The 27906-nt window shown below is 36.5% G+C and overlaps 2 protein-coding genes across 4 annotated transcripts; one reads left to right on the forward strand and one right to left on the reverse strand.

Moving 5' to 3' along the window:
- Positions 1–2082: 2082 nt before the first annotated feature.
- LOC128624219 (GRAM domain-containing protein 2A) lies at positions 2083–21486 on the forward strand. Of its 3 annotated transcripts, none has more exons than XM_053651683.1 (14): positions 2083–2356; positions 5419–5562; positions 6070–6127; positions 6228–6266; positions 7357–7429; positions 7596–7699; positions 11840–11938; positions 12050–12121; positions 13233–13301; positions 13929–14046; positions 15327–15398; positions 15618–15717; positions 18128–18235; positions 18682–21486. In XM_053651683.1, the coding sequence occupies exons 1-14, from the start codon at positions 2307–2309 to the stop codon at positions 18695–18697; spliced, it is 1122 nt and encodes a 373-aa protein (XP_053507658.1). In that variant the 5' UTR covers positions 2083–2306; the 3' UTR covers positions 18698–21486. The 3 variants fall into 3 exon arrangements, with proteins under 3 accessions (XP_053507658.1, XP_053507660.1, XP_053507659.1); XM_053651684.1 differs by lacking the exon at positions 2083–2356 and adding an exon at positions 3063–4041; XM_053651685.1 differs by lacking the exon at positions 6228–6266 and having other exon boundaries at positions 2085–2356; positions 18682–21485.
- Positions 21487–23684: 2198 nt separating this feature from the next.
- admp (anti-dorsalizing morphogenic protein) lies at positions 23685–25808 on the reverse strand. Its single transcript, XM_053651766.1, has 5 exons — positions 25505–25808; positions 25157–25293; positions 24945–25067; positions 24322–24517; positions 23685–24219 (listed from the first exon to the last, which is right to left on the reverse strand). Exons 1-5 carry the CDS (start codon positions 25806–25808, stop codon positions 23792–23794), a joined length of 1188 nt encoding a protein of 395 aa, XP_053507741.1. The 3' UTR covers positions 23685–23791.
- Positions 25809–27906: the final 2098 nt, after the last annotated feature.

Genomic DNA, 27906 nt, shown 5'->3' on the forward strand with positions numbered 1-27906 from the left:
TTATGGGGTATTGTTTGTAGAATTTTGAGGAAAATAATAAATTTAATCCATTTTGGAATAAGGCTGTAACATAACAAAATGTGGAAAAAGTGAAACGCTGTGAATACTTTCCGGATGCACTGTATATACATAGAAATTTTGTAAATATGTGCATATATGCTACAGAACTTATTCTATAGAATTTATATTAGTATTCCAACGTAGGGTACACAGAAATTTCATTAAGCAAATTAAAGTAGAAACATCCAACCTATGACACATTATAGAACAGTTAGTTACAGTCAATTGATTTGACTGGACAAGCAGTGTTCCAAGGGTGCTGGTATTTAGTATACCAGCACTACATTTCACTGCTTGTCTGTGTTTGCTACATAAAATTTTAAGTCTAGTAATATTTCTTTACATTGAACCATTGATACTGTTACTATGGGCTGTCAGTCAATCTGTGCATTGCACTTTGCTCATAGAAACAGTTTATAGTCTTTTCTCAGTGATGCTTTGAGCTTTATTGAGCTGACTGGACACATCTTTTGTGACCCATCTTTTTCAAATCTTTTAATCCCACTCCTAAAAACAGATAATGTCTGGTGACTTGACAGCTGTGATTAATTTCTCTCTGTTTCAGACATACAGTACTGTGCAAGAGTCTTAGGCACATACAAAGAAATGCTGTAGGGCAAAGATGCCTTCAAAAATAATGAAATGAAATGTTTCTATATTTTAAAAAAAATACTATAATGAGCAATAAACAGTAATAAATGAAACTAAGTCAATATTTGGTATGATGACCCTTTGCTTAAAAAAACATGTAGTCCAGGTACTATTAATTCTGTAGTTTTATAAGGAAATGAGCTGTAAGTTTTGTTGAGCATTTTGCAGAACCAGCCACGGTTCTTCAGGAGACTTTGACTGTCGCACTTGCTTCTTAATTTTGCAGCAAAACCCAGTAGTCTTCATTATGTTTTGTTTCGTTGTTGTTTTTTTTGTCTGAAAAGTGGTCTCTTATGTAACATGATGCTTTCTTTACTGACATACCAACATTTTTCTTTATCATCTGCTGGAAAACAGGTTGGAAAAATGTTAACAGAAGCCTGAATTAAAGAACGTAGTGAGCCCTACTGCATGATAATATTGTGAATCACAGTTTTGAACACTCTGATTCTAATATAGAGATGAAATTTGGCCCATGTTGGTTAGTATTAGGTATCTTCTACCTTTCAGGTAAATAATTGGACTGTAAAGCTCATTTTAAAAGCTAATAAAAGGTATACCACATGCACCTTCCCATATAAAAGATGCACAATAAATGTACAAAAATAAATGTACCCTTGACAGTACAAAAAGAATGAAAGAGTACAAGGAAATACAGCAAGGTAAAGTATAGAGTGCTCCTAAGGGCAATGGGTGGCAGATGGACGGCTACCTACTGCACTGTATTCTATTATAGTCACTATTCATGACGTATAATTTGAAGTTTAAGTCATGTCCTTATGACCATTTTAGCCATAGTTTGTGCTTAGTAAGAGTTAGTAAGCATGTTCTATATTCACACTTGGATCACATTGTTCTAGTAAAGATAAGAGAAGAGATGAATATCAGTAACATGATCTCTCGCAAAACTTACTTGCAGTTGTGTTCATTACTAGCACTACATTCTAGTACCTTACATTTACAGCATTTGACAGACGCCCTTATCCAGAGCGACTTACATATATCTCATTTATACAACTGGGCAGTTGATGGTTAAGGGCCTTAACCAACAGTGCCAGCTTGGTGGTGCTGGGATTTGAACTCATGACCAATGAGTTCACAACAACGTAGTACTATATTGTATAATCTGGTTCTTTCTCAGTCTCACACTGCACACTTTCACCTACTTTTTCTATGTTCACAACAACGTAAAGAATTTCTGTAAGACTACTGATTGCAATCAGCTGCATGATGTGTATCTGAGCAGACAATCCCATGACGCCTCATCACCTGTTCCCTCACAACTTTGCATAATGTGGTACAATAACCATACTTCCTCAAAGAAAACCCCATTCAAACTCACAGCAGTGGGTGGAACAAATGGAACCCATGCATCCATGGCAACTGTTGAAAGAAGGAGTGGCTTTTGGTCAGAGTAGGTGGGGTTAATATTGCATGAAGAGGAGGAGCCTTCATGGCTCCTGGCTATAGTTACTATAAGCCTTGTAATAGTCTGTGCTGCAGACAGCAAAGCTTTATGTTTAGGTGGGAGTTCTTGTGTTGAGAGAAAGTGTGAGTGAAGCTGAGCTCTGATCCAGCTGATTTGTGTTTGCAACATGGATGGAAGTAAAGAAATTAACAGGAAATTTTCACTCGATAGTTTGGGGTGAGTCACCCACTGCTGTATCATATATTTAAATATGGTGGTTGGAATGGATCTCTAATCCTAATGTAATTATGCTGAGATATGTAAAGCAGACTAGTAGAATATATTTTAAAAGTCAAATATTGTACAGTAATATGTTTCAGTAAAAGGTAAATTATATATTCTCTGTTTAGTTACATTTTATAACATGTGTGTTGCATGTTTGGTTTGTTTGTTTATTTATTTATTTATTTATTTATTTATTTACACTTTTAGATGCTACTTGACTTCTCTGAACTTTTTAACACCCCTGCAACTAAACATACCGAGGGTTAAGCAAGGAATAAAATGACAGAACAGGAAAATAGGAAAATAATCAATGACATGATGATGTGATACAGCCAGCCACGAAGCAGTTACTATTACCAAGCAAAAGTGAATTATTTTTCTATAACACCATGTCCTGAAGTGCCATATTTCTCTTATACCATAGTGGTCTCCTGCTGTTGTATCCCATCCACCATGAGGTTCAGCATATTATGTGTTCTGAGATGGTTTTCTGCTCATCACGATTGTAAAACGTGATTATTTGAGTTATCATAGCTTTCCTATCAACTCGAACCAGTTCTCTTGACCATTCTCTTCTGACCGCTCTCATCAACAAGACATTTCCAGCTGCAGAACTGCTGCACGCTGGATGTTTTTTGTTTTTCATCCCATTCTGTGGATATCAGGAGATCAGCACTTTCCGAAATACTGAAACCAACCATGCCAAGTCACTGAGTTCACATTTTCCTCCATTCTAATGTTTGATATGAACATTAACTGAACCTCTTATCCTGTATCTGCAGGATTTTATGCGTTGTGCTGCAGCCCCATGATTGGCTCACTGGATAATTGCATGAATGGGTGGACCTGTTAAAGTGGCTGGTGAATGGTGTAGCTTCTAATATCATGTAAATGACAGGTTGGGTTAAACCACAATTAGTAGTCTTATGAAAGAGACTTTGGTTAGGTAGTAGATTTAAATGGCCTCTTTGTGAATTGGTTAGGTCTGAAAGTAACCAAACTACATGTACAGTACATATGGTATGTATGTATACAAATGGGTCTAGTGGTTTACAAACCATGTTTAAATATTATTAAAATCCATTTTTGTTCTTTATAAGAACTTGTATACTCTACAATACTGGTATTTAGCACTCAAAACTATAAATTAAAAGAACCAAAAAGATCATGCAAGAGAATAATACATAAGAATATACAGAAATGTGGTGAATAATGTTACTTATACTATCTATTACATTAATATGACACGCTTTTAAAGTGACAGCACTGTATGCACTTTGCTCCACCTTCATTTTTGTTCTGCTTCACTTCCACAACGAAAAAAACTGACAGTAAAAGGAAGCCGGTTTCTCAGCTTGTCAGGTGATTTTGAAAGTAAATTCCATTCAATCAACAGCACAACTATACAATCCAGAACAAACACAAATGACTGAGCATGCGTTATGTTGTATTAAGAGCACTTTGTCCACATACCAGTTTAGGAGGTGAACACTCTCAGTTAATAAAGCATTTCTCAGGTGTTGCATGTGTGAAGTGTTGCGCTCTTTTAGCCTTGAGTAGCACATTTCATTATCCCCTCATGGTTAGTGTCAGGAGCACAGCCTGTTGTAGTAAATGGAGCATGAATCTTCTGGATGGTAAAGTCTTTCTCTATATATAGTTAACCTTTTCATTTAGAAATGAATTGATATGATAATCTAAATAGGAGTTGTTAAAGTTAAAAACAATTTGTCGTGTCATGATAATGTGGTGAATGTGATATTGATAGAAAGTCAGGTCATGAAATATACATTGTGCTAATATTAACCTCATTTAATGTTAATGCTATAAGGGTTAAAAATGGTGTAAAGGACTTCAGTGTTTCAGTAGTTTGAAGTTATTTTGGTTCCACTGTATAGCTTATCTCTGGAGATCAGGAATGTGCTTAAAAATCAGATAAAGCAGTTGCTGAAAGTGCTAGAAAATGCTGTTGTATATCAGTCTTAACAAAATAAAAAAAGTAAAAGGATTATGCCACCTTGTTGTGACATGAGAATCTCTATTTAAACTGTACATTTGATGTATACTAAACTGTGTACTATGACTGTCTGCAACTAGCAGTTAAATTGAATGTGACACTGAGGCTCCTTGGACGTGCTATGACAAGATAAAGATTTCTTTAACATATCAACTTTCGCTTCAGCATTCAGTTTACTGTCAAAAACTGCTGACCTGCCAACCAGGTCCCTTAGCTACGTGTCTCTTGAAACAAAGATTCATATTACAAGAAGGCGTTCGGTTTCTACTGGCTGTATGTTTAATCAGATATTTACTTGATGTTCATGCCGGTGCACTCATTTAGCTATTAAATGTTAATAAATAAATATATTAAGGACTCAGTTCATTGAAACAGCTACATCAACTTATGAGGACATCAGATTGTGACCTTGGAATTTTAATGCTGTGATTTTAAAATATTGAGCCAAATTTTTGTTATTGTGTATTAAGGTATATTTAGTGTCAGTCACACATTTGCACTCACCGGATACTTTAAGAGGAACACTTGTATACCTGCTCATTCATGCAACTATATTATCAGCCAATTATGCAGATTCAGCTTCAGTTATTTAAATATGTCTTCTCAGTGGCTTTGACCATGGCATGATTGTAGTGCCAGACTGGCTGCTTTGAGTATTTCTGCAATTGCTGGTGTCTTGGGATTTTCACACACAACAGTAACTCAAATATTCACTTGTTACAACCGTGGTGAACAGAAAAGCATCTCACGTCAACTTTATGCATGCAAATCCCAGGAAATGAGCAGTTTCTGAAGTTTACTTCTATACAAATGTGCTAATTAATCCTGAATTATGCCTCATCCACTAGCTGAAATTAAATGACCTGAATACCATGTTCTGATACAGGTTAAAACGGAAATGGAAATGAAAAGGTGCATTACTTCATTATTAATTCATATGCATTTTGTTCAGTTTATTGTTAAGTGTCAGTGATGTTATCACACGTCTCTACTGTAGCTACTCCCTGGATTGTGGAGGATACCTGGGGAAGTCCAAAGAGTGTAAGATGAGGAGGGGTTCTGAGAGCATGAAGGGTCGTGTCCTGGATGAACCACATTTTGAACTCCATAACAAGAACCTCCAGAGAAGCAGCTCCCTACGGTACCATCACATCATGCATATTCTTCATATTAATTTTTATTTTAATTACTACTAGTGAGCTGGAATTGCTGAAACAACTCTGGAATGCATTAAGGCTTACAGTTATCATGACGATCAGGGTTTTAACTTTCACTTTGTACTAACTATAATAAATCAATACATTTCAGCGTTGTTTAATAGCACATAGTGAGTTTATTGAGTATAATGGAAATGTGATGAATTTAGTATTACTGCAGTGTGACAAGACATTTACACTTACTTGCTGTCTTATTAGGTACACATATTATATCTAGAACATCAGTGTACATCTTTGCATAAACATTTCATTGGCTACGTAGTTATTTCCACCTCATGTGTAATGGGCAATTATACATCACTTAGGTCTAGTGATTTTACTGACATGCTATAAGATCTACTTAAACAGTCTGGTACTGTGACTTTCCAAGTCTCAAAACAACCATTTCTATACTACAATATATCTTATATAAATTATAATGTGCCCAACAGAACCACCAACATAATAGAGGAGGAGGGGGCTGAACAAACAGGACTTCTTATTCACAGTGTGAGTTCCCATTTTTCTTTTTAGAAGTACATATCTGATAAACCATACAATGATTTTATGATTGTAACCTAAGTGAGTATTATTATTATCATAATTACAGCACAGCGCGGCTGAATTCTCAATTCTGACAGGTCAAAAGGTGACAATAAATTTTCTTTAACAATTCAATTCAGTTCAATTTTATTTGTATAGCGCTTTTTACAATAGACATTGTATCAAAGCAGCTTTACAGAAATATCAACACGGTATACAGATATTAAAGGTGCGAATTTATCCCAACTGAGCAAGCCACTGAGTGGCGACGGTGGCAAGGAAAAACTCCCTAAGATGTTTTTAGAGGAAGAAACCTTGAGAGGAACCAGACTCAGAAGGGAACCCATCCTCATCTGGGTAACAACAGATAGTGTGAAAAAGTTCATTATGGATTTATATGAAGTCTGTTTGGCCTTAGAAGCAGCCGTAGTCCCAGCAATCTGGAATTGGAGTAGATGAGAGCTCCATCCAGAGGTAGGACATCCAAAACGGATCAGGCAGGTCCGGAGAGCAGAAAGGATCAGGATCTCTAGTATCTCCATAAAATTGTGTGTGGCTCGGCAGAAGGAGAGAGGGAGAGAAAAGATTATTAGGACTGGGCTTAGCATAATAGAAAGTCTAGTCAGAGTAGGCTTGAGTAAACAAATACATTTTAAGCCTAGACTTAAACACTGAGACTGTGTCTGAGTCCTGAACACTAATTGGAAGACTGTTCCATAACTGTGGGCTCTATAAGAGAAAGCTCTTCCCCCTGCTGTAGCCTTCACTATTCGAGGTACCGTCAGATAGCCTGCATCTTTCGATCTAAGTAGGCTCTGACAATAGTTCCAGCTACAACGTTTATATTAATGCACTCATTCTAATATGTTATCATACCTATCCAGATAAACAGGTTTTAAAAAAAAGCATGTGTAATTGAAACAGTATGTGTAATTAAAACAGTGTGGTTTTCCATGAGCGGACATTTATTTATTATTTTTGGATGGAGTCTCCTTTATCACTTTGTATCAGTTAGAGAGAATGATTGGAATGATTGGGAAAACTGGAAGATGTGTCATTTTGAACCTCACACATATTGATAAAATATCTTTATAAATTAATTAAATATAATTAATTTGCATTATAAGACATTTTGATATTTTAAACCAAATTAGAAGTTTAATGAATGTGTTTTATTTCAAATTCTGTTTTTACAGAGTTTCAAGATCCATAGCAAAACATTCCACAAACATTTCCCAGAAATCTCTGAGATGGAGGATTTGATTAAAGGTGAGTATATATATGCATACTTCCCTGTACAAACTCTAACTGCTGCTTTTCTCCTTTAATCAAGGAAATAGATTCATTGAGAATAGTTGTACATTCCAGTGATGACCATCAGTGAAAATAAATAGTACGCTGGATTTGATAGTATGTGTTCTTCTCACTCTCCCAGCTTTCACCTGTGCCCTCCAAAAGGAAGTCCTCTATCATGGCAAGATGTACGTCACACATCAGCATGTGTGTTTCTACTCCTCTGTTCTACTGAAAGAGACCAAGGTAAGACCAGGAAATCTTATCTCAATGTAATGTACTAACAGAAACCCTATTATTTATAGATCTTTTATTTGTCATCATTGTGCTAATTATATATGTATGATTAAACATTATATACAGTATATTGCACATCATTTTACCCAACATTTCATAACAATGCTGATGATTTCTCGATTCTGATTGCTTAGAAGGTGTTGGTTAATAATAATACTATGTATACACCACTACTGATCCAAAAGCACAAGAAAAGTCGCCTCAAAATCATATAAATAAGCCACATAAGTTTTGGGATTCTGTTCTGTGGAGCGATGAAACAAAACTGGAACTTTTCGGCATGATGGGTCAGCAGTATGTCTGGAGGAACAAGAATGAAGAAAGACACTCTGTCCACAGTCAAGCATGGTGGTGGCTCGGTGATGCTCTGGGGCTGCTTTGCATCCTCTGGCACTGGAAACCTGCAGTGTGTGGAAGGCAAGATGGATTCATTGAAGTATCAGGAAATCCTAGGAGAAAACGTCATGCCGTCTGTGAGGAACCTGAAACTTGGGGCGTCATTGGACCTTTCAACAGGACAATGATCCCAAGCATACCTCAAATTCCACCAAGGCTTGGTTGCAGAAGTCCTGGAAGATTCTACAGGGCCATCATGGTCACGTGACTTGAACCCCATAGAAAATCTCTGGTGGGATTTGAAGAAGGTGGTTGCAGCACGCAAAACCAAGAATATTACTGAACTGGAGGCCATTGCTCATGAGGAATCGGCTAAGATTCCTCAGGAACGCTGCCAGAAGCTATGCATCTCGTTTGCAGCAGGTCATAACAGCAAAATGGTGCTCTACTAGGTACTACACATGCTTGCCATGAAGGGGTTGAATAATTTTGAGACCGGAGAATAATAAACTTTATTTTATAAAGCGTCTTTAAAAGCAGCTTCTCAAAGCACTGTACACAAAATAAGCAGTACACAGAAAAATAAAACATATAAAAGTTAATAAGAACAACAACGTTAATAATAATAATAATAATAATAATAATAATAATAATAATAATAAAAGAAGACATCAGCAGTCAAACGCAAGTTTTAAAAAGTGTGTCTTAAGTTGAGCTTTAAAAATGCCAAAGGTCTGAGCTTCCCTGAGTTCAGGAGGAAGAGCGTTCCAAAGTGAAGGAGCATAGACAGAAAAAGCCCTGTCACCCATAGATTTTAAGCAGGTTTGTGGAATAGTTAACAGATTACACTGTGAGGAGCGCAGTCTGCGATTTGGGGTGTAAGGGATTAATAAACTAGATAAGTACTGAGGAGCCAAGCCATGTAATGCCTTGTATGTCAACATCATGATCTTAAAATTGACACGGAACCTGACCGGGAGCCAGTGCAAGGATTCCAGAACAGGAGTAATATGATTGCGTGTCCTGCTTCCCGTCAGGATCCTGGTGGCAGAGTTTTGTACATATTGCAATCTGTTGATTGTGGATTTAGAAACTCCGGCTAAAACGGCGTTACAGTAATCCAACTGCGTGACAACAAATGAGTTTATCAGTTTTTCAGCCACAGAAAATTTCAGCATAGCTACATTTCTGAGGTGAAAAAAGGATGTTTTAACAGTGCTCTGAACAAAAGAATCAAATGTAAGGCTGGTATCGAAAATTACTCCAAGGTTCTTCATTTTACTTTGGGTCTCTAGAACAGAGCCATCAACAAACAGACAAAGTGGACCAGCTTTGAAAATTTGATGACCGGAACCTAAAAGCATAACTTCAGTTTTCCCGCTATTCAGGCACAGAAAGTTATTGTTCATCCATGTTTTCATCTCAGAAATACAATCAGTAAGAAAACAAACATCATGGTTTTCACCAGATTTTGAGTGAATGTAGATTTGGGTATCGTCAGCATAGAAGTGATAATGGAGGCCGAGCAATCGCAGCAGATGCCCAAGTGGAGATAGGTAAATATTGAAAAGTAAAGGGCCTAAAACTGAACCCTGAGGAACACCAGTGAGCACAGAGCTAGTGTCAGACCTGTACCCACCCATAAAAATAAACTGGGAACGGTCAGTAAAATAGGATTTAAACCAGTTTACAACTGTCCCAGACACACCAAAAATACTTTCAAGGCAGGTAAGTAAAAGACCATAATCCACAGTATCGAAAGCAGCTCTAAGATCAAGAAGAATAAGAATGGAAGTAACGCCAGAATCAGAGGCCATCAACAATTCATTGGTCACTTTGACCAACGCCGTTTCAGTGCTGTGAAGTTTACAAAAACCTGACTGAAGGGGTTCAGAGTGGTTATTAATTGTAAGATGATTACATAATTGAGAATCAACAAGAAGCTCAAGTATTTTTTTCCAAAAACGGAAGATTTGAGATGGGATGAAAATTGTTCAAATCATCCACGGCAACATTTTCTTTCTTTGGTACAGGTGTAACAGCAGCAGTCTTTAGTACTGCTGGAATGACCCCAGTCTCCAATGATTCATTTATAATTCTGAGGATAGTAGGGCACCAAACATAGAAGCATGATTTAAATAGGTTTGTGGGAATTGGATCAAGCAAGCAAGTGGTAGATTTCATGCTGGATACCTCCCTTGTGAGAGCCTCAGAATCAAGCAGTGAGAAATGAGTGAAAGAAACCCCAATAAACCTGGATGGACGAAGAAGTCATTATAAGTTGCATTTTCAGTTGAATTCGGGGAAACCACTTGAAGCATTCTTTGTGTTGAACTATTTCAATTGCTTGTGTTTGATTTGTTCATTGCAAACAGCTGAAAGTCTGTAAATGTTGACAACAAACCTGATTTGCAATGGGGGTTGAATAATATTGATTGCAACAATAAGTTGAGATTTGAACTCGGAGGTAGATGTGATGTTGCGAAGAGTCAGAGGGAGTGAATTCCAAATCTTGGGTGCTACAACACTGAACGACCTGCTGCCCATAGTACAGAGACGAGATCTAGGGACAGAGAGTGTAATTGTATATAACAGTAGCTCTGACAGTAGTTCCTGCTGTAATTCAAATCACAATTTTTTATTAATGCATTCTTTCTGATATACTAAGTTTTCCATAATAACAACTTACACAGGGACTTGTATGGAAGACACTCCACCTAAAGGGATTTTTAAAAATGTCTGCAACTGTTGACATTATGAAGTTTTTTTTTATTATTAATGAAGAGACATATTATTGAGCATTTTAGGAATGAGTCTCCAATATCCTGCTTTAACCAATGAGAACTTAGAACACAGACATGAGGACTGAAGGTTAAATGGGTTTTATTGAAGGGTATGAAGGAGTATGGATATGAAGAATATGTGGGGAAGGAGTATGGCTCGGTGCATCTGTCGAAGCCAGGACTTGAACTTGGGTCCGTGTGTGAGGGTCAGATGCCCTGTCTGTAAGCCACAGGGAAGACAAAGCAGGGCTGGGCATAGAAAAATGCAGGCAGGCAAGGTGAAATGTGGACCTGAAGCAAAGAAGGAAAACTGGAATCCACAGGGAACAAACACGAAGCAACAACGAACTAAACATAACCACGAGAAGGGCCTAATCGCAGATACTGCACTGGTAGCTAGAACGATCTTGTCACGAGTGACTGGTGAACCGGCGTTTTTGTGTGCTGTTGTCTGATGAACAGATAAGGAGCAGGTTCGTTCACTGATTCAATCAGGGAAAGGTGTGAAGTTGTGTGCCATGCCACAAAACAGAAAGAGATTAATTAATTAATTCTAACGAAATAGAAAAATATGGGGAAATAAATAGGAGCCTTGGCCCAGGCCATGACATATCAGCCCTGTGAGAACAGGAGTTAATTTGTTTTGTCACATTCCACAACATTAAATACAACTATAATCGAATAAAAAGCATGGCGCTAGCATTGGCAAATTATTGTGGTATTGTTGTTTTCCCAAACAAAAGCGTGCCTATAATGTTTTATTCCTTACTTAATGGCCTGATGAAACATACCAGGAAACAGTATTTTAAATAATTAACTATACAATTTTTAAGTGTCATATGAAATATAAATTATTATGTTTAAATATGAAGTATCTGGATTTGATCCTTTAAACCCTATTGAAGTAGAGCTATTTCAGAATCTTGCATAATGTTAATATTTAATTCTGTTTTGTTTTGTTTTTGCCCAGGTTCAGATACGTATGTCCACAATCCAGATTATAAAGAAAAAGAACACGGCACGGGTTGTGCCCAACGCAATCGCCATCATCACCAACACTGGAGACAAAGTATGAGCTTTGCATGCTGTATAAAGAATGAATACATTTTGTCACATTTTGTCACTGTTCTGAGGCTCGTTTCATTATAATTTTTCCCTCTTTTCTCTTTGTGTGTTTCAGTATCTGTTTGGGTCCTTACGGAATCGAGATGTGTGTTTAAGTGTCCTGAAGTCTAAATGTCCACAGCTACAGGTTGGTAATATTACTTTCTTAGGATTTATTTGTATCGTTTTCACACCTCAGTGCGCTTTGTAGAATGTTAAAATAAGAAACACTGACAAAGTACTCAGAGAGATGTAGTAAGTATAAAGAGAGTGGTTGATATGTGTGTTTACTTACTGCTAGTAGAAAAATCTTCAGCATTTTACATTATTTAGCAAACATGGCTTACAAATAGTTCAAACAGTTGGACATGCAATGAACATACAAGTATTTGGAGAATACTCTAAAGATTCTTAACTTAAAAGACTAAATACTGAAGCGGCATAAACAATAATTGCCAGTGTAAAAGAAATAGCAAGAGGTGTTATCCTGGATATTATCTGATAAACTTGGAGCACTAGAGACCATGGGCTCTTTGAACTGATTTCTTATTAGAAATTCTACTTGGGCCTACACCATTGTCTCATATTTGCAGACAATTTTATGGTTTAAAGATGCTGTCATATATTTAAAACAATCCTCACATGACATTTATTGTTTTGTTGTACAAGCAACAAAATGGTACTCACATATTAAACCTAAAGAGATCTCCAAACAACTGCTTAATCACAAATTCCCTCTGCTCCAGAGAAATGCAAGAATGCGAGAACTGTTTATCACATGACTTTGCCAAATTGGAGGCAGAGAAATGTGCTGTAGTTGGTTTTCAAAATTTCTCCCATTTTTAATAATTGCTGAATTTACACCTATAAACTAGTTCTCCCTTATTTTATACCATCTTGGGAATGTCAGGGCTAACATGCTTATTAACGTGTGGCTGAACATATTTTATATACATGAGTTAACAGATAAACAGGGGACAGAGTAATAATTCTTACCACCTAAAGGAGTGGGACATCCAGCTATGCATTCACTGATGGCTATGGAATCATCAGGATCTGAATTCATCTCCCAGTGATCCAAAGTTTAGAAAATTGCTCTGATGTAGTTACTGAAAGAAGAGTTTTCTGTTGTTTTAAAAAAAAAAAAAAAAAAAAAACCATGATAGTGGGATTAGGGCCTTACACAAAATGTAAATAGGTTCAGGTAAATGTATTGGTTTATCCAGTAAAATTTGAATACGTTTTCCTGTTTTCCATAGGATGTAGGTGCCAGCAGCAGCCCTCAAATGTCTTCTGTAGAAAATGGCCATGAACTGGAAGTCGACACAGTAAGAATACTATTGAAGAAAAAAATCAAGAAAATAAAAATGTGTTAGTCCATAATTGTTTTGCCTCTTCACTATAGCATCACATAAATTCCACCAGCCTGTTGTTGTTTCCCTTTTACAAAGTCAGACAAAATAAATGCGTTTCTGATGTTGTTCTGTTTTAGGTTGGCAGCTTTTTTTTTTTTTTTGGTTATTTGAACAAGAAGAGCTTTCCGAATGTAGCATTATTTGTTCGTAAATCATGTTTAGACTGGACACTTAGCGTTACTGTCAATCCTTACCCAATAATTATAACAACAGGGAATTGTTTCTTGAATGTCACATTATCTAAACTGAATGCTTCTAAAGACATCGTTTCCTTTTTACTGTAAATAATTCTTTATTATTTCGAATGAGTACAAAGTGGTTGACAACATATCCAGACAATACACATATCCAGTCACATGCACATTAAAACCAAATCGACAGCATGATTTTATGCACTTTTAGATAAGAGAAAGGAGTTTCTCAGAGCTCCTTAAATAGCAAAGTGGTTCTATTTGGAACCCTTTGTAACAGGAAAACCTTAAGAGTTCCAGATATAAACTTGTTATTGTACTGCAGTACTCAGAAGATTTCTGTTCACAGATTTCCAGTCACTCCAGTCAGGAGGACAGTGGAGACCCTCACAGGTTCTCTGGGCAGGACAGGACGACAGAAAGCAATGTTCCTTCCTCATCATCAGGCTCCAACATTGACTCCCACAGTCAGTGATCACCACTAAATTCATACACACACCATATTTCCACTTGATCAATTTTTTAATAAAGAGAAGCAATCTATTGTTTAGCAATTTCACAATTTTAGTTCAATTGTTAACCACTTAAAAAAACACAATGCACCCAATGGTTGGTCCTAACTTACTCTTAAAACTATATATACTGTATATTTCCTATTAGTTTTACTGTAAATATAAGGAATTGATTGCCTTTTATGATAATACTGATATGGGAATTGATTACTTTCAAATAATCACAAATGTAGCTGGCACATCTGAATCCACTGCTAAGCCAGGAGCCAACATAAATCTACAATCCAATCCTGTCCGGACGTTAGCTTGTTCTCACTCACCTGCCTATCGAACTCACTTGCTTCCTGTTAAACCTTATTTACTTTATTCACTGCCTATCTTTGCATGATTTTCCCATCCCAGCACGCAATTCTGTTTCTCTGACCATTGTTCTTCATTTCTGCATTACTTGCTTCCGCAATGTACAACAATGTAGGATTTCCCTACATTGTTCTCTTTGCCTAAAAATTAAGCAGCAGCAGAAATTTTGTTTATTTGGTGACCTAAAATATTTTCACTGATGCTTCTCTTAGCATGAAACCTAACAGAACAGAATTCACAAACAGTCTATGATAACAATAAATAGGAACATCAGAACTTAAGCCCTTAAACTAAGCCTATTTCTACTTCCCTGACTCAAACAGTAAACTTTCATAATCTTCACTCATAATAACCTACTTGCGAACATAAGCTAACCTAGCAGAATTGTTGGCAGAAAAATTATTATTGTAAAGAAATGTTATTATATTATATAATTATAATTTCACCGATAATTCTATCCTACAAGCTAACCTAAGCTAACCTAACAGAATTGATGACAGGAAAAGTTTGATATTTACAAATGTTTATCATCTTTAGTGATAATTCCAACCTACTAGCTAAAAAACTAAACTGAAAGTATTTTTGACTGGAAAAATTTAATATTCACAAATGTTTATAATCTTTAGTGATAATTCTAGCCTAGTAGCTAACATAAGCTAACCTAACAACATTTCTGACAGGAAACATTAACAAGATATTCACTGTTAACAAAATATTAACAAAAATTAACAAGATATTCACAAATGTTTATAATGCTAACTGCCAATGCTAGCCAACTAGCCAGTATGCACTAATCTGACAGGAATTCTTCTAGTTGTGTGTAAGTGAAACAATGATACTTTGATTACTGATGAATATCTCGGTTACTTTTTTAGTTGAAGCAAGAAACAACCCCACATCATGGAACAGCACCAACAGAGATAGTCACTCTTCAGAGGAGAACACAGGTAAAAAGCTGAACACACACACACACACACACACACACACACACACACAACATTGCTTAGTGTTCCAAAGATGAGCACATGCAATATGAAATTCTGTGTTAAGACTACTAAAGATCAGGACACAAATTAAACTGTTTTATCAACACAAACCAAGTTCAGTTTGTTCAGCCTGTTTAGGTCAGGCACTAACAATTGTCTTACCCTGTGTTCTATAATTAGCTGTCTCCTGGGTGGCCATGGTAACAGAGAAGATCAGATTTCTCCTCTCCTTGGGAGGCACAACCAACATCAACAAGCTCGTCACTGTCTATCTCATACTGTAAGCTCTTAATAATGTCCTACATTTACATTTAAATGTATTCATTTAGCAGATGCTTTAATCCAAAGTGATTTACAAGTGAGGAAATACAAGCAAAGCGATATATCAGGTGGAGAACAAGACAAATAGTGCTACCATTTACCATTTACCAAGAATTTTAACTGAGTTCTAGAGTAGAGGTTTAGTGCAGAATGTTTTTTTTAATTATTATTTTTACTTAATATATAAGTGTGTGTATGGGGGATATATTGTAAGAAGCACAATCACAATATGTCTTGGTTGCAAGGTTTTTAATGTAATCTCTTTATATTAAATTCAAAATAATGTGTGGCTTTTTTTATAATTAGAAAAAAGAATCCATACTGATGCAATATTCATACTGTGAAGGCATTTATGGGATGCAGTTGACACTTCCTATAACAGCACTGCCTGAAATTATTAATTCCTCTTATACGACTGCAATTTGGCAATTAAATTACAAGCAATTATCTTAAGGAATGACGCATCAAACTATTTAATTGTTTAAAGTTGCAGTTAATGTTGTGGAACTCTGCGAAACAAGTTTGTTCCTGTTATCACTAAAACTATAGAAGCTTTTTTCCCCGCATGTGTCTTTTTTTTAAATCTCTTTCTTGAAGCTAATAAGAGAAAAAAGCGACTCCTTCCAAAAATTTTAATTAAACAGAAAGCATCTCAATATTAACAATTTTTTTTTTTTTTTTTTTTTTAGAGTTGAGAGGGTTTTTTTAAAACCTCATTTGTTACCATTTGTGTGAGGGTTTGCTAACAAAACAATGTATTAGCCAGCACTATTGTCAGAGCTGCTATTATGGAAAATTAATCAACACATTCTGACCAATCAAAATCAAGCATTCAACACAGCTGTGGGTATATGAAGGAATGAAGGAATACTGCTCTAGTTTGAAAAGCTGCAGATTATTAAAATGGTGCTGTAACTTATTTGCAATACCTTGAAGGAACATGACAAACATGATTGTATTTCATAAGATATCTTGTGTGAGTTTGGGGTTGGAATTTGCTATATGGCTGGAGCATAGACATTTCCAGGAAATGCAGGTTGGCTCACATGCCATGCAGTCGTTCTGGAAGACTTCGAATCATACCTTAAATATATCTGATGTGACAGATCAGTTTAGTTTGGGTTAACAGATAGAATTGGGACTTCGGAGTTGTGGTAGCTTGTGTCAAAGGTGCACAGCAAAATCGAAAGTGTTGAATTAACACCCAGAGTGTTTATATAGTGCACTTTATATAAACTATATAAACACTGAAAGTGTTAATTCATCATTAGGAATTTTACTGTTGGAGCAAGTGTGACAATAGCTGGAAATCTTAAGTTAAAGACTTTTAAAAAATTTTTTAATTATTTTTAAGAATTCATTTGCAGTGTCACAAAGCAGTGCACTCGTGATATAATGACAACGAGTCTTTATTAATCACATATATATATTACAGCACAGTGAAATTCTTTTCTTCACATACCCCAGCATGTTGGGGTCAGAGCGCAGGGTCAGCCATGATACAGCGCCCCTGGAGCAGAGAGGATTAAGGGCCTTGGTCAAGGGCCCAACAGTGACAGCTGGTCAGTGCTGGGGCTTGAACACCTGACCTTCCAATCAGTAACCCAAAGCCTTAACCACCAAGCCACCACTATTTACAAGAATTTACATCCTTCTTTCATTCAATTCTTTTTTAAGTGTGGACTACTGCATTTAAAAAAAAAAAAAGAAACAGTAGCTTATTTTAGTTCCATGTTTTAGTAGCTACTATGCCATTTGTAATAGATTTGTGTTCTAACACAACAGTTATCATTTGCTCAGCTGGTGTGTTGACTAGATTTGGTGAAACCTCTCCAAATGAGCTGTCCATTACATCAATAAAACTCTCAAATTTTTTGTCTGAGAAGGTTTGCACTGCATGTGAAAAATCACAGAAATCAAAATGAAACATGATCCCGGTACACCATTGTCAGTTTTGACTTTCATAGAATTTTTCAAATAAGATATTACTGGGTCTTTTTGTAATGTAAAGAATTTTTTTTTTGTGAGAATAGGCCTGAAGTATTGAATATGTGGCAACTCCAACTGTTTAGCATAAGTGCAGTAGCTCAGGAAGATCTTGCTTATCTGATCGGTCAGTGGTTGTTTGGTCATCATGCAGTAGATTGTTGCATGTTTTGTATTGTTTAATGTGTTTAGCTTAGGGTATTTCCTTTTGGTTACTGAGGTTATGGTTAGTGTTAGATTTAGATGTAGGCATTACTTAACTGGTATTATTTAGCTGTATTAATAATTATTTCAATGGAAGATTGTAAGACAAACAAGTGTGTGTGTGTGTGTGTGTGTGTGTGTGTGTGTGTGTGTGTGTGTGTGTGTGTGTGCATGTGCAGAGCTCTCCTCCTGGTCCTGTCATCCGGCTACATTGGTCTGCGTATTGCAGCTTTGGAAGAGCAGCTGAGCACACTGGGAGCAACGACTGAGTTTGGCCTACAGAGATCGTGAGTGACTATACAACCACACATCGAGGCACACACTCAGGTGTAATTCACATGAAACATAAATCTCATATGACAGGCATAGAGACACGCACCCCATTTTACATCAGATAGTAGGAGGGCGGTCACCTGAACAAAGGTTACAATGCATTCAGTAACAGAATGGGTGACAGATTAAAAGGGCTGGAACATTTGAATAATGAAACACATCTGCTCTTATCTGTAATAGCATCAGACTTGCAGGCACGGTTACCATGGCACCGTGGTACGCATTTCACGATATGATCATTTGAAACTGAAACAGAACTAGTAAAATACCTTTAGAAGGCATTAGAGTTCACTCATTCAATTAAACACAGGTCTGTTGTAAGCTTTTAGTGTGTGTGTGTGTGTGTGTGTGTGTGTTGAAATAAGTCTCCACTATAATTAAACCCGCTTTCTCGTCTCAGGTATAAAGAAACATAACACCTTGCCTGCATGAAGAGCCTGGAGGAGTCAAAAGAAAGAACTCTCCGTCTCTTAACATGCAGCACAACACAAGTCTTCACTGGCACAGTGAAATGATCGGGAATCCATCTGAAAAAAACAGACTACACCAATCAGCCATAATATTAAAACCATTGACAAATGAAGTAAATAACATTGATTATATATTAGGCAGCATCAACAGTCAGTTCTTAAAGTTGATATGTTGGAAGCAGAAAAATGGGCAAGTGTAAGAATCTGAGCAATATTGGTAAGGGCCAAATTGTGCTGGCTAGGCAACTGGGTCATGGCATCTCCAAAACTTGTATGCAATGGTTATTAATTACTAAAACTGGTCCAAGGAAGGACAACAGGCAACAGGATCATGGACACCCAAGGCTCACTGATGTGTGTGGGGAGCGAAGGCTAGCCCATGTGGTCCGATCACAGAAGAGAACAAATTGCTACTGTAGAACAAATTGCTGAAAAAGTTCATGCTGGCTATGATATGAAGGTTTCAGAACCTACAGTGCATCGCAGCTTGCTGAGGATGGGGCTGTGTAGCCACAGACTGGTCACAGTCCCATGCTGACCCCTGTCCACTGCCGGTGTGTATGCGTCACTTACCTGAGTAAAAGATGGCACCAAGCACTATGGGAAGAAGGCAAGCTGGCGGAGGTAGTATGATGCACTGGGCAATGTTCTGCTGGGAAACCTTGCATCCTGGTCTTCATGTGGATGTTACATTGACACATACCACCTACTTAAACATTGTTGCAGACCAAGTACACCCCTTCATAGCAACAGTATTCCCTAATGGCAGTGGCCTCTTTCAGCAGTATAATGCCCCCTGCCACACTGCAAAAATTGTTCAATAAATGGTTTGAGAAACATGGCACAGATTTCAAGGTGTTGACTTGACCTCCAAATTCCCCAGATCTCAATCCGATCATTGAGCATCTGTGGGATGTGCTGGACAAACAAGTCCGATCCATAGAGCCCCCACCTTGCAACTTACAGGAAGACCTGCTGCTAATGTCTTGGTGCCAGATACAACAGTACACCTTTAGAGGTCTTGTGGAGTCCATGCCTCGAGGAGTCAGAGCTGTTTTGGCAGCACAAGGGGACGTACACAATATTAAGCAGGTGGTTTTAATGTTATGGCTGATCGGTGTACATTCCCAACAGGTCCCTTCCCTCAGGCTCCAGCCATGTCCCAAGTACAGTTCACTGCATTTGTCTGGGTGATGTAACCAAATGGAGAATTATCTCTTGGCATCCACCCTCAGGTACAGCTGAATTAAAAGATTGAAAGATTTTTTTTATTTTATTTTATTTTTAGGAACATATTATATATAAATATAGGAAATATGCCTCGACACCAGTTGGTGGCAGAGTTATTGGATCTCAACTTTAATGGAACACAAATGTTTTTGCACAAATGTCTTTTTTTCTTAAAGACAAATTGGGCTACATTTGGAACATTGCTACAGGTGGAAAGCATGTCTGTAGGTGGGGGGTTTAACAATAGATCTTGTTTTAAAGCAAATAATCTGAATTCATTCTAATCAATTTCATACATCGTCTATGACAAACAAAGGGAGTCTTTGTGCAGACAGTGTATCTTTCATTTCTGTTTTAATTTGGTTATGTCCATACCAACAATGATAAAAAGGTATATTGCAGATACTGCAGGTCAGAAATGCATGTGTACCACAGCAAACTTGCCCCTCGGGCTGAAAATTTTGTAGAAAATTGAAAATTTACCTGGCAACCCTGATCCTGATACATATCCCAATCTGTCAATCCAGGATGCCCGATTGTCAGCAGTATTCCGCACATCAAATATACTTCTCCATCAAAGTTTGAATTTTTATTTAACCTTTGAAACCATCTGTCAAATTTTTTTCAAATTATTGATAGTGAGACAACACTGGTCTATACAATAAAAATAAGTATACGGTTAATATATTGTTAGTAGAACATTAATATTTATACTTCCAACTAGGAACACTGTAGACCATCCATTTAATAATATTACGTAATCTTTTTAACGGAGTCAAACTTATTATTATTTTTTTATTTATCCTTTCTTTAGCCAGGAAAGTCCCATTGAGATCCAAGATCTTTTCTTTCAGGGAGTCCTGGTCAATTTAAATTGAATATTGTTTGTTTTATATTTTAGACCTAAAAATTAATGATTGAATTAAGTTTTTAATGCATGGTGTCCACATACATGGACCAAATCTGATTAGGTTTTTAAAAATTTATGCATAAATGGGCTAATGCATGGGACATGCAGATTTACGACATATCGATATCAAACTCCCCTCGGCCTAGCTTGTATGGTCCTGTAAGCTAAGTATCTTTGTGAGGAGAAATTCCTTTAATGGTGTGAAAATACTCTATACCAGTGCTGAATCAGAATTTTTGTTTGTTTATTTGTTTGTTTTTCCTTTTGCACTTCTGTACAATCTGGTTGTACAAAGAGAATTAATCTGATGCTTCATCAGTTCTCGGTCTGTAATGTACTTTGGTAAATATGGGCTGTTATCTGTTTTTTTATTTTCATCAGCTTATCTTACTATCTGTGCTGTGCATAGAAACCTATCTGTCATGGGGAACACATTACAAAACTGCTTGTAATTGTGACACTAGTTTTCACTATGAAACACAAATTTCTGATATTCAATTCTGTTTTTCACATCATGTATATTGTTTCTCAGTATGCACTTAATTGTGAGTTCATTAAATGTTTGTGCTTAGTTCTTCTAGCCTAATGATTTATTACCTATAGCTACATGTATCTTTAATTTACACAGAATTATATTTGAAATACTATGTTTATATATATATATATATATATATATATATATATAAATATATATATATATATATATATATATATATATATATATATATATATATATATATATATAATTTATTTTTTTTAAATGAGAGTTTATCAATGATGTCTTAAGAAATGCCACCGAAGCTACCATGTACATGCAAGGTAATGCATTAGACCACACCCCAGTTGTTCAGAGAGTTTAATCCGGATCAGAATGAGCCAGATTTGAAAATCCCATGTTTTGCTATCCAGGATCAAATTACCAAATCTGAATTACTAGTGCTCTAAATCAGACTACATATCACAATGTAGGCTTCTAGCTATGTAAAGAACAACAGGTAGATTAGCCAGCATGGGGTCACTTTAAGTGTTTTTATTTGAAGAGACAGAAAACAGCACAATAAACAATAGAAACATCCCCTTCCTTTTAATTTTTTTTAACAGTCAGACCCCTCATCTGAACCACAACAAATAACTACAAAACAAACAAATATGCATTATTCACCAATACATTGTAGACATTTTGAACACGTTTTAAATCATAATTCAATTCAATTCAATTCAATTTTATTTGTATAGCGCTTTTTACAATAGACATTGTCTCAAAGCAGCTTTACAGAAATATCAACATGGTATACAGATAAATCATAAAAATTCTAAATGTCCAATAGTTAACAAAATAAGAACGTTCAGAGTTCTTCATGTGTGGAGAGCAATAAGGGATGCAATTATTAGAAACTATTTTTGACTGGTTCATCTCTGATGATTGTGTCATTGTAATTAATATATGACAGTTAAAAATTAATGACAGTTAAAATTAAATATAGATTCAATTAAATATAGATTCAATTAAATACATTTCACATTTTAACATTTAACATTTTTTTGTGTGTGATATTGACAGCTGTTTGGGGGATTATTTATGGGGACAAAAGCTTTTTTCTTTTTTACTTTATTTAAAGGCTTAATTGGTAGCTTAATGTATACTTTATCTACTTTATCACTGTAACAGTTAAACAAATCAAGGGCAAAATATAAATACGTTGTATTATTTCACCAGTTTTAAAGTTTTATTACATTTCGTTCCTGAAATCCTCTCTGAATCCACCTGGGATCAGGATAACAGGTATCCCAATCCTACTAAAATGTTTTGAATAACATAAACTGAAGATTTGATCCAGATCAAAAGCAAGACTGGATTACATGTTCTTATCTGATTTCAGAATCCTTTTTTTCTTTTGAACAACCCAATTTCAAGATTAGATCCAATCCGACTACTTCTGAACAACTGGGCCCAGGAGTTCACAAACATTTTGCATAGCCAGGGAAAGTTAAAATTATAAATAAAAAATATTCCAATATAGATTTATTTTATGAACATTATTTAAATAAAACTTTGTCTATTAGGGCCATAGAGGTCTCTGTCTGTACACTGACAGAACACACTGAATACAAGCTAAAATTATTCAGGTATTTATTCTTAAATTAGTGAGGCTAATAAGAACTCAATAATATATATATATATATATATATATATATATATATATATATATATATATATATATATATATATATAAAATACCTTTTGATAATGGTTGGTTGTGCTGTCATTAAATCACAGACCCCCAGGCTATGCTCTTGAGCATATTATCAAGGTTCTATTAAGGTTCTATTAATTTACAACTTGTAAATGTCTCCATCTACCGGTTCATCACATTAGTGTGAAATCTCTTAATTTTCTGGGTCCAGTTGTTCAGAAGTAATCTGATCGGATTTCGACTATCGGGTTGGATCAAATTTTGAAAATGGGTTGTTCAAAAGAAAAAAAAAAAGATTCTGAAATGTGATTGGATCATGTAAGTTCAGTCCCTTAGGTTCAGTGGGCTGGTGAACTGAAATGTACTTCTTTTTCGATCAAGCAATTAATGGCATTTATGTCAATAAATAAAAACTTCACAAACCTTTTTTGTTTTACAATTTATTTAAACTTTATAATAGTTCACAACATGCAATATACAAATGTACAGTGACCCACTCAAGCGCCTCCATATATTAGCATTTATATCTATTTACATATTATACAAAACTGTAAGAAGCAGTCTGTCATTTCAGCTGGGTTCCAATCCAGATTTCTACAGGATACAACACACCTTTCATCAGTGCTATTGATTTTGCAGTAAAGTAGCAAAACCTCATGAAACCAACCCTAAAATTTGTTAAAATATCTATACAGATTTATGATGTCAGTGGCAACCACAGCTTCCTGCCACCATATCATCATACTGCTTCAGCACTACATTCTCATCATCATCAAAGTATAGGAGGTTGATGGAGAAGAGCTTGTCGGGCACACAACATGGTGTGTCTATGCCTTTGGTAAGTTTGAGTGCGTTGATGATGGACTGCACTGTGGCGTGGTTTGTGGGTCTCATGTTTTGGCCCAGAGGAAAGGGACAGGACCCTTTGCAGTGGTATGCATTGTAGCCACGGGGAGACACAATCCACCCAGACCAGCCAATCTCCTCAAAGTCAACGTACAATGGCAGTCTTTGGCATGGCTTCCTATCTGGGTCTTCATCATAGTCAAGAGAGCGAGCACTACGATGCCCAGGGCCTGGGAGAATCAGGCTGGGCAGAGGGAGCTTGGCGCCAGCTAGCGAATCATCAGAACCTGGATAAGAGAAGGAGTTTGAATAAGAAAAACTTGTCTCAACATCAAGATACTTTCCCGTGCTAAAGAAAAGGACAGTGAAACCGTAATTTTATTCTTTACCTTTCAGCGTACCCTCTGGAGAGGTGACACGTCTGCCATCGTCAGTGAAAAGGACCAGCATGGGCTGCTTGCTGTGATGGTGGTTTTGCCCTGAGGCAAAACGCACGTTCCTCACGTCCAGCTGAACGTCTGCCACAGTCCGCACGGTCACCAGGAGACCCAGGTTACTGTGCTCATCCGTCATCCATGTGCGGACCTATGAAGAGATGTGCTAAATTATTAGTTATTCAATTCAATTCATGTTTTGTATAGCACTTTTAACAATGGACATTGTCTCGAAGCAGCTTTACAGAAATATATAAACACAGAATACAGATTTTAAGTGTGTGAATTTATCCCTAATGTGCAAGCCGGTGGCGACGCTAGCAAGGGAAAACTCCCTAAGATGATATGAGGAAGAAACCTTGAGAGGAACCAGACTCAGAAGGGAACCCGTCCTCATCTGGGTAACAACGGATAGTATGAAAGATGAAAGTAAAGGAAAGTTCATTATGGTTTGTATACAAAGTCTGTTTTTATTGAACGAGTCCACTGTTCACTAAAGAAGACTTGAGTTATCACCAGCGTTATCAATCGTGTTCTCAGTTTGTGAGGAGGATTTTAAAATCCCGGGTTTAACTCACCGCTTGTGTGATGGTGAAAACTTCCCAGCCATTGGAATGAACAGGAATGAGTCTTGACGACACAAGCTTCTTTTCTTGTGAGACATTCATTTTGGTGTTATCAAGACGCTGATAGACACTGACCTGCGGATGAAGACACGTTTTTATGTTTACGATTGATCCGTTTCATTTTTGAGTTGGTTTCTCAGGAGGGGAGAAAAAAGGGTTCTTACCTGACAGAAGTGATGTCTGTTGAAAATAAGTGATGCTTGAGGTCTCAGTTTGAATAGATGCAGCTCTGCTGTAAGCACCTTCTCATTTCTGGCCACAGTGGACAAGTTAAACATGAACTCGACCTCTTGACTGTGTACTGTTCAACAAAAAAAACAAAATGATAATTCATATTTAAGTCAAGCAGGACAGGTGTGTACAACTGAGGACATTGAGTTTCACAGTATTAGACGCATATGTTTACGCGTCACGCGCACTATGTTCCTGTGTAGAGGAAACAGCTAGCTAATCATTCACTCCTGTTTCGTTTCTTAATCTAAACATCATGCTTGGAATAAATGATAACTTACATTTGTCAAAGAAACTGCGGACTGTGTTTCCCTCCAGTAAAGTAGGGTCTTTGGTAACCCCGTCCACATCCGCCACCGTGTTGTACAAATCGAGCATGTACTGAGGAGGCTGCTTGTGGCCTCGACTCAGAGAAGCAGGGGGGTCTTCCATCCCAAAAACCTCCAAAAGGCGTTTAATAGCGGCCGAGCGAACTTCCTCCGAGTCGTTCTCCACGGGAAAGCGGTTTTCTGAATAGTCAAGAGAAGGCCTGGAGTTACCGAGGCCGGCTATAGAGACGAGGAAGAAGACGACAGCGGAAAACATCTCGGTTAAGTTCTCTGGGACGATCTGGAAACTTCCTGTTCACTGAAGCGACTGAGTGAACACCTCCACATCGCCGGTGTTTTATATGAAATCCGTTCACGTCGTTCAGGTCATCGGTAAACAGCGATAAAGAGCTGCTATTTGATCGCAAATGTAAGTCAATAATCGGAGAAATGGAGCGAAAGGCTAAATGGTGTGTTAACAAGGTGTGAACCTGACTGGGTGATTAGCTCACTCCAGCTCCACTCGTCTGAGACAGCACAGGAATGTCTGACAAGAGTATTTGGTCTTAAAATATCTTAAAAATAAGAACTTAGATATTGTAAAGAACATGTTTATATTAGTGAATGTTCATTTTGGGTTGTTTTGTTGTTGTTTAATACGGGTGTCTGTGCAGAAGTGAGGCTCACAGCCAGCACGAACCAGGCAGGGTGAGGAAGTTTGCTCACCACAGGCGGCTAACGTCCTTAAAAATGGATCCATTAATTCAGACAAACGAGGATAATTTGATACAGGAACAACAATTACACTGACAAACAAACGGAAAACGTTTGCGACACCTGCACAAATACAGTCAGATAAGTCTGGCTAAGCCACATATTGTTTTTTTTAAGAACAAATGAGCTTGAATCTCGTGGTAGCATTATGCTAATCAGCCCATTAATTAACATTAGCATAAATAGTCGCAAATCCCTTGGTTTGAAAAGACCAGTTGTTAATGAAAACATATCCTGTGGGATAACTCATTTGACTTTGTCACCTAATTTAAAATGCAGTTTGGCCGTGCTGTTCATTCCTTTGCACTGAGGGACATTATTTCTTAATGCTGAAGTTCAATGCTAACATCAGCTTGGTTTTATACTACAGGATTATTAGCCGCAGGGTTTTTTGTCCCACCCCCTAATTTTCAGCCAGTTTATACCTATTATTTTATTCGGTTTATTCAAAATGGCATTGGTTATTTATTATTCTGGATGCTCAGCTTGTTAAAAGTGTATTGAGCCAGTAGGTCTGTGTGGCATTAAAGAGCTCAGAGGCGGCTCCCTCAGCAACAGAAAGTCTGGGGTCTGTTTACCTGGCTTCAAAGCTCCAAACAAAACAGAAATAAAAGCGTGTGTAAATATAATCGATCCTTTAGATGTGGTGTTTTCTCACTATGGTATGGTAAAGTCACACACACTTGTGATGAGGTGATTTCTTTATTTGCAAGTGTAGGCCCAAGCTATTGAAACACAGCATGAAAGGCAATACAAGGACAAATCTGACCTCGTTCCTTCATTATTAAATAAAACAACAACTTTAGAAAAAGAAATGATCAAATGTGGTGCTTTTTGTCTTGCAGGAATTACTCTCGAAGTGAATCGACCCATTTCATCCCACAGATCAGAATTTTGTTTTGGATTTAGCAAAAAAGTTCATCTATAATCACATTATAATTGATTCACATGACCACCTTTATTTCAAGCACACACCTGAGATGTCTGTGTAGAAGCGCTATAAAAGTACAAATGTTATGAAATAGGAAGAAGTACTGTATTTGACACAGATAATCTGATATTGATTAAACACATAGCTCACATTATTATTGAGAATTAAAAATCCACCATGCCAATATTTATATATATATATATATATATATATATATATATATATATATATATATATATATATATAAAGATAATTTAAAACCAACAAAAAAGTAGTAACATGCTGTGAGGTGAACATATTATTATTATTTTCTAAAAAGTTATTTTTACTTTAGTATTTTTACTTTATGATTTTTTTTTTATTAAACTGACTTATTTTAAAAGCAACAAAATAATGTTGGTGAGCATAGTTATTTTTGTGTTTGTTTGTTTTTTTTTGGGGGGGGGGGGGTTATCTATAATTGTGTACTTTATTATTGTTTTTTGCACAGGATTTGAACTCTTTTTTTTTTTTTAATTTCTTCTACTTTATCAGCTGATAAAACTTTTAACCTAAATTTAATTATGGCCAAAAATAAAACTTATATTTCCTCAAATGTTTCCACAAATGAAATAAAAGCATATGTAAATGTCAAACTGTAATTTTATGTATTTATTTATTTATTTTGGGC

The sequence above is a fragment of the Ictalurus furcatus genome, chromosome 20 (genome assembly GCF_023375685.1).
Source record: "Ictalurus furcatus strain D&B chromosome 20, Billie_1.0, whole genome shotgun sequence".
Lineage (NCBI taxonomy): Eukaryota > Metazoa > Chordata > Actinopteri > Siluriformes > Ictaluridae > Ictalurus > Ictalurus furcatus.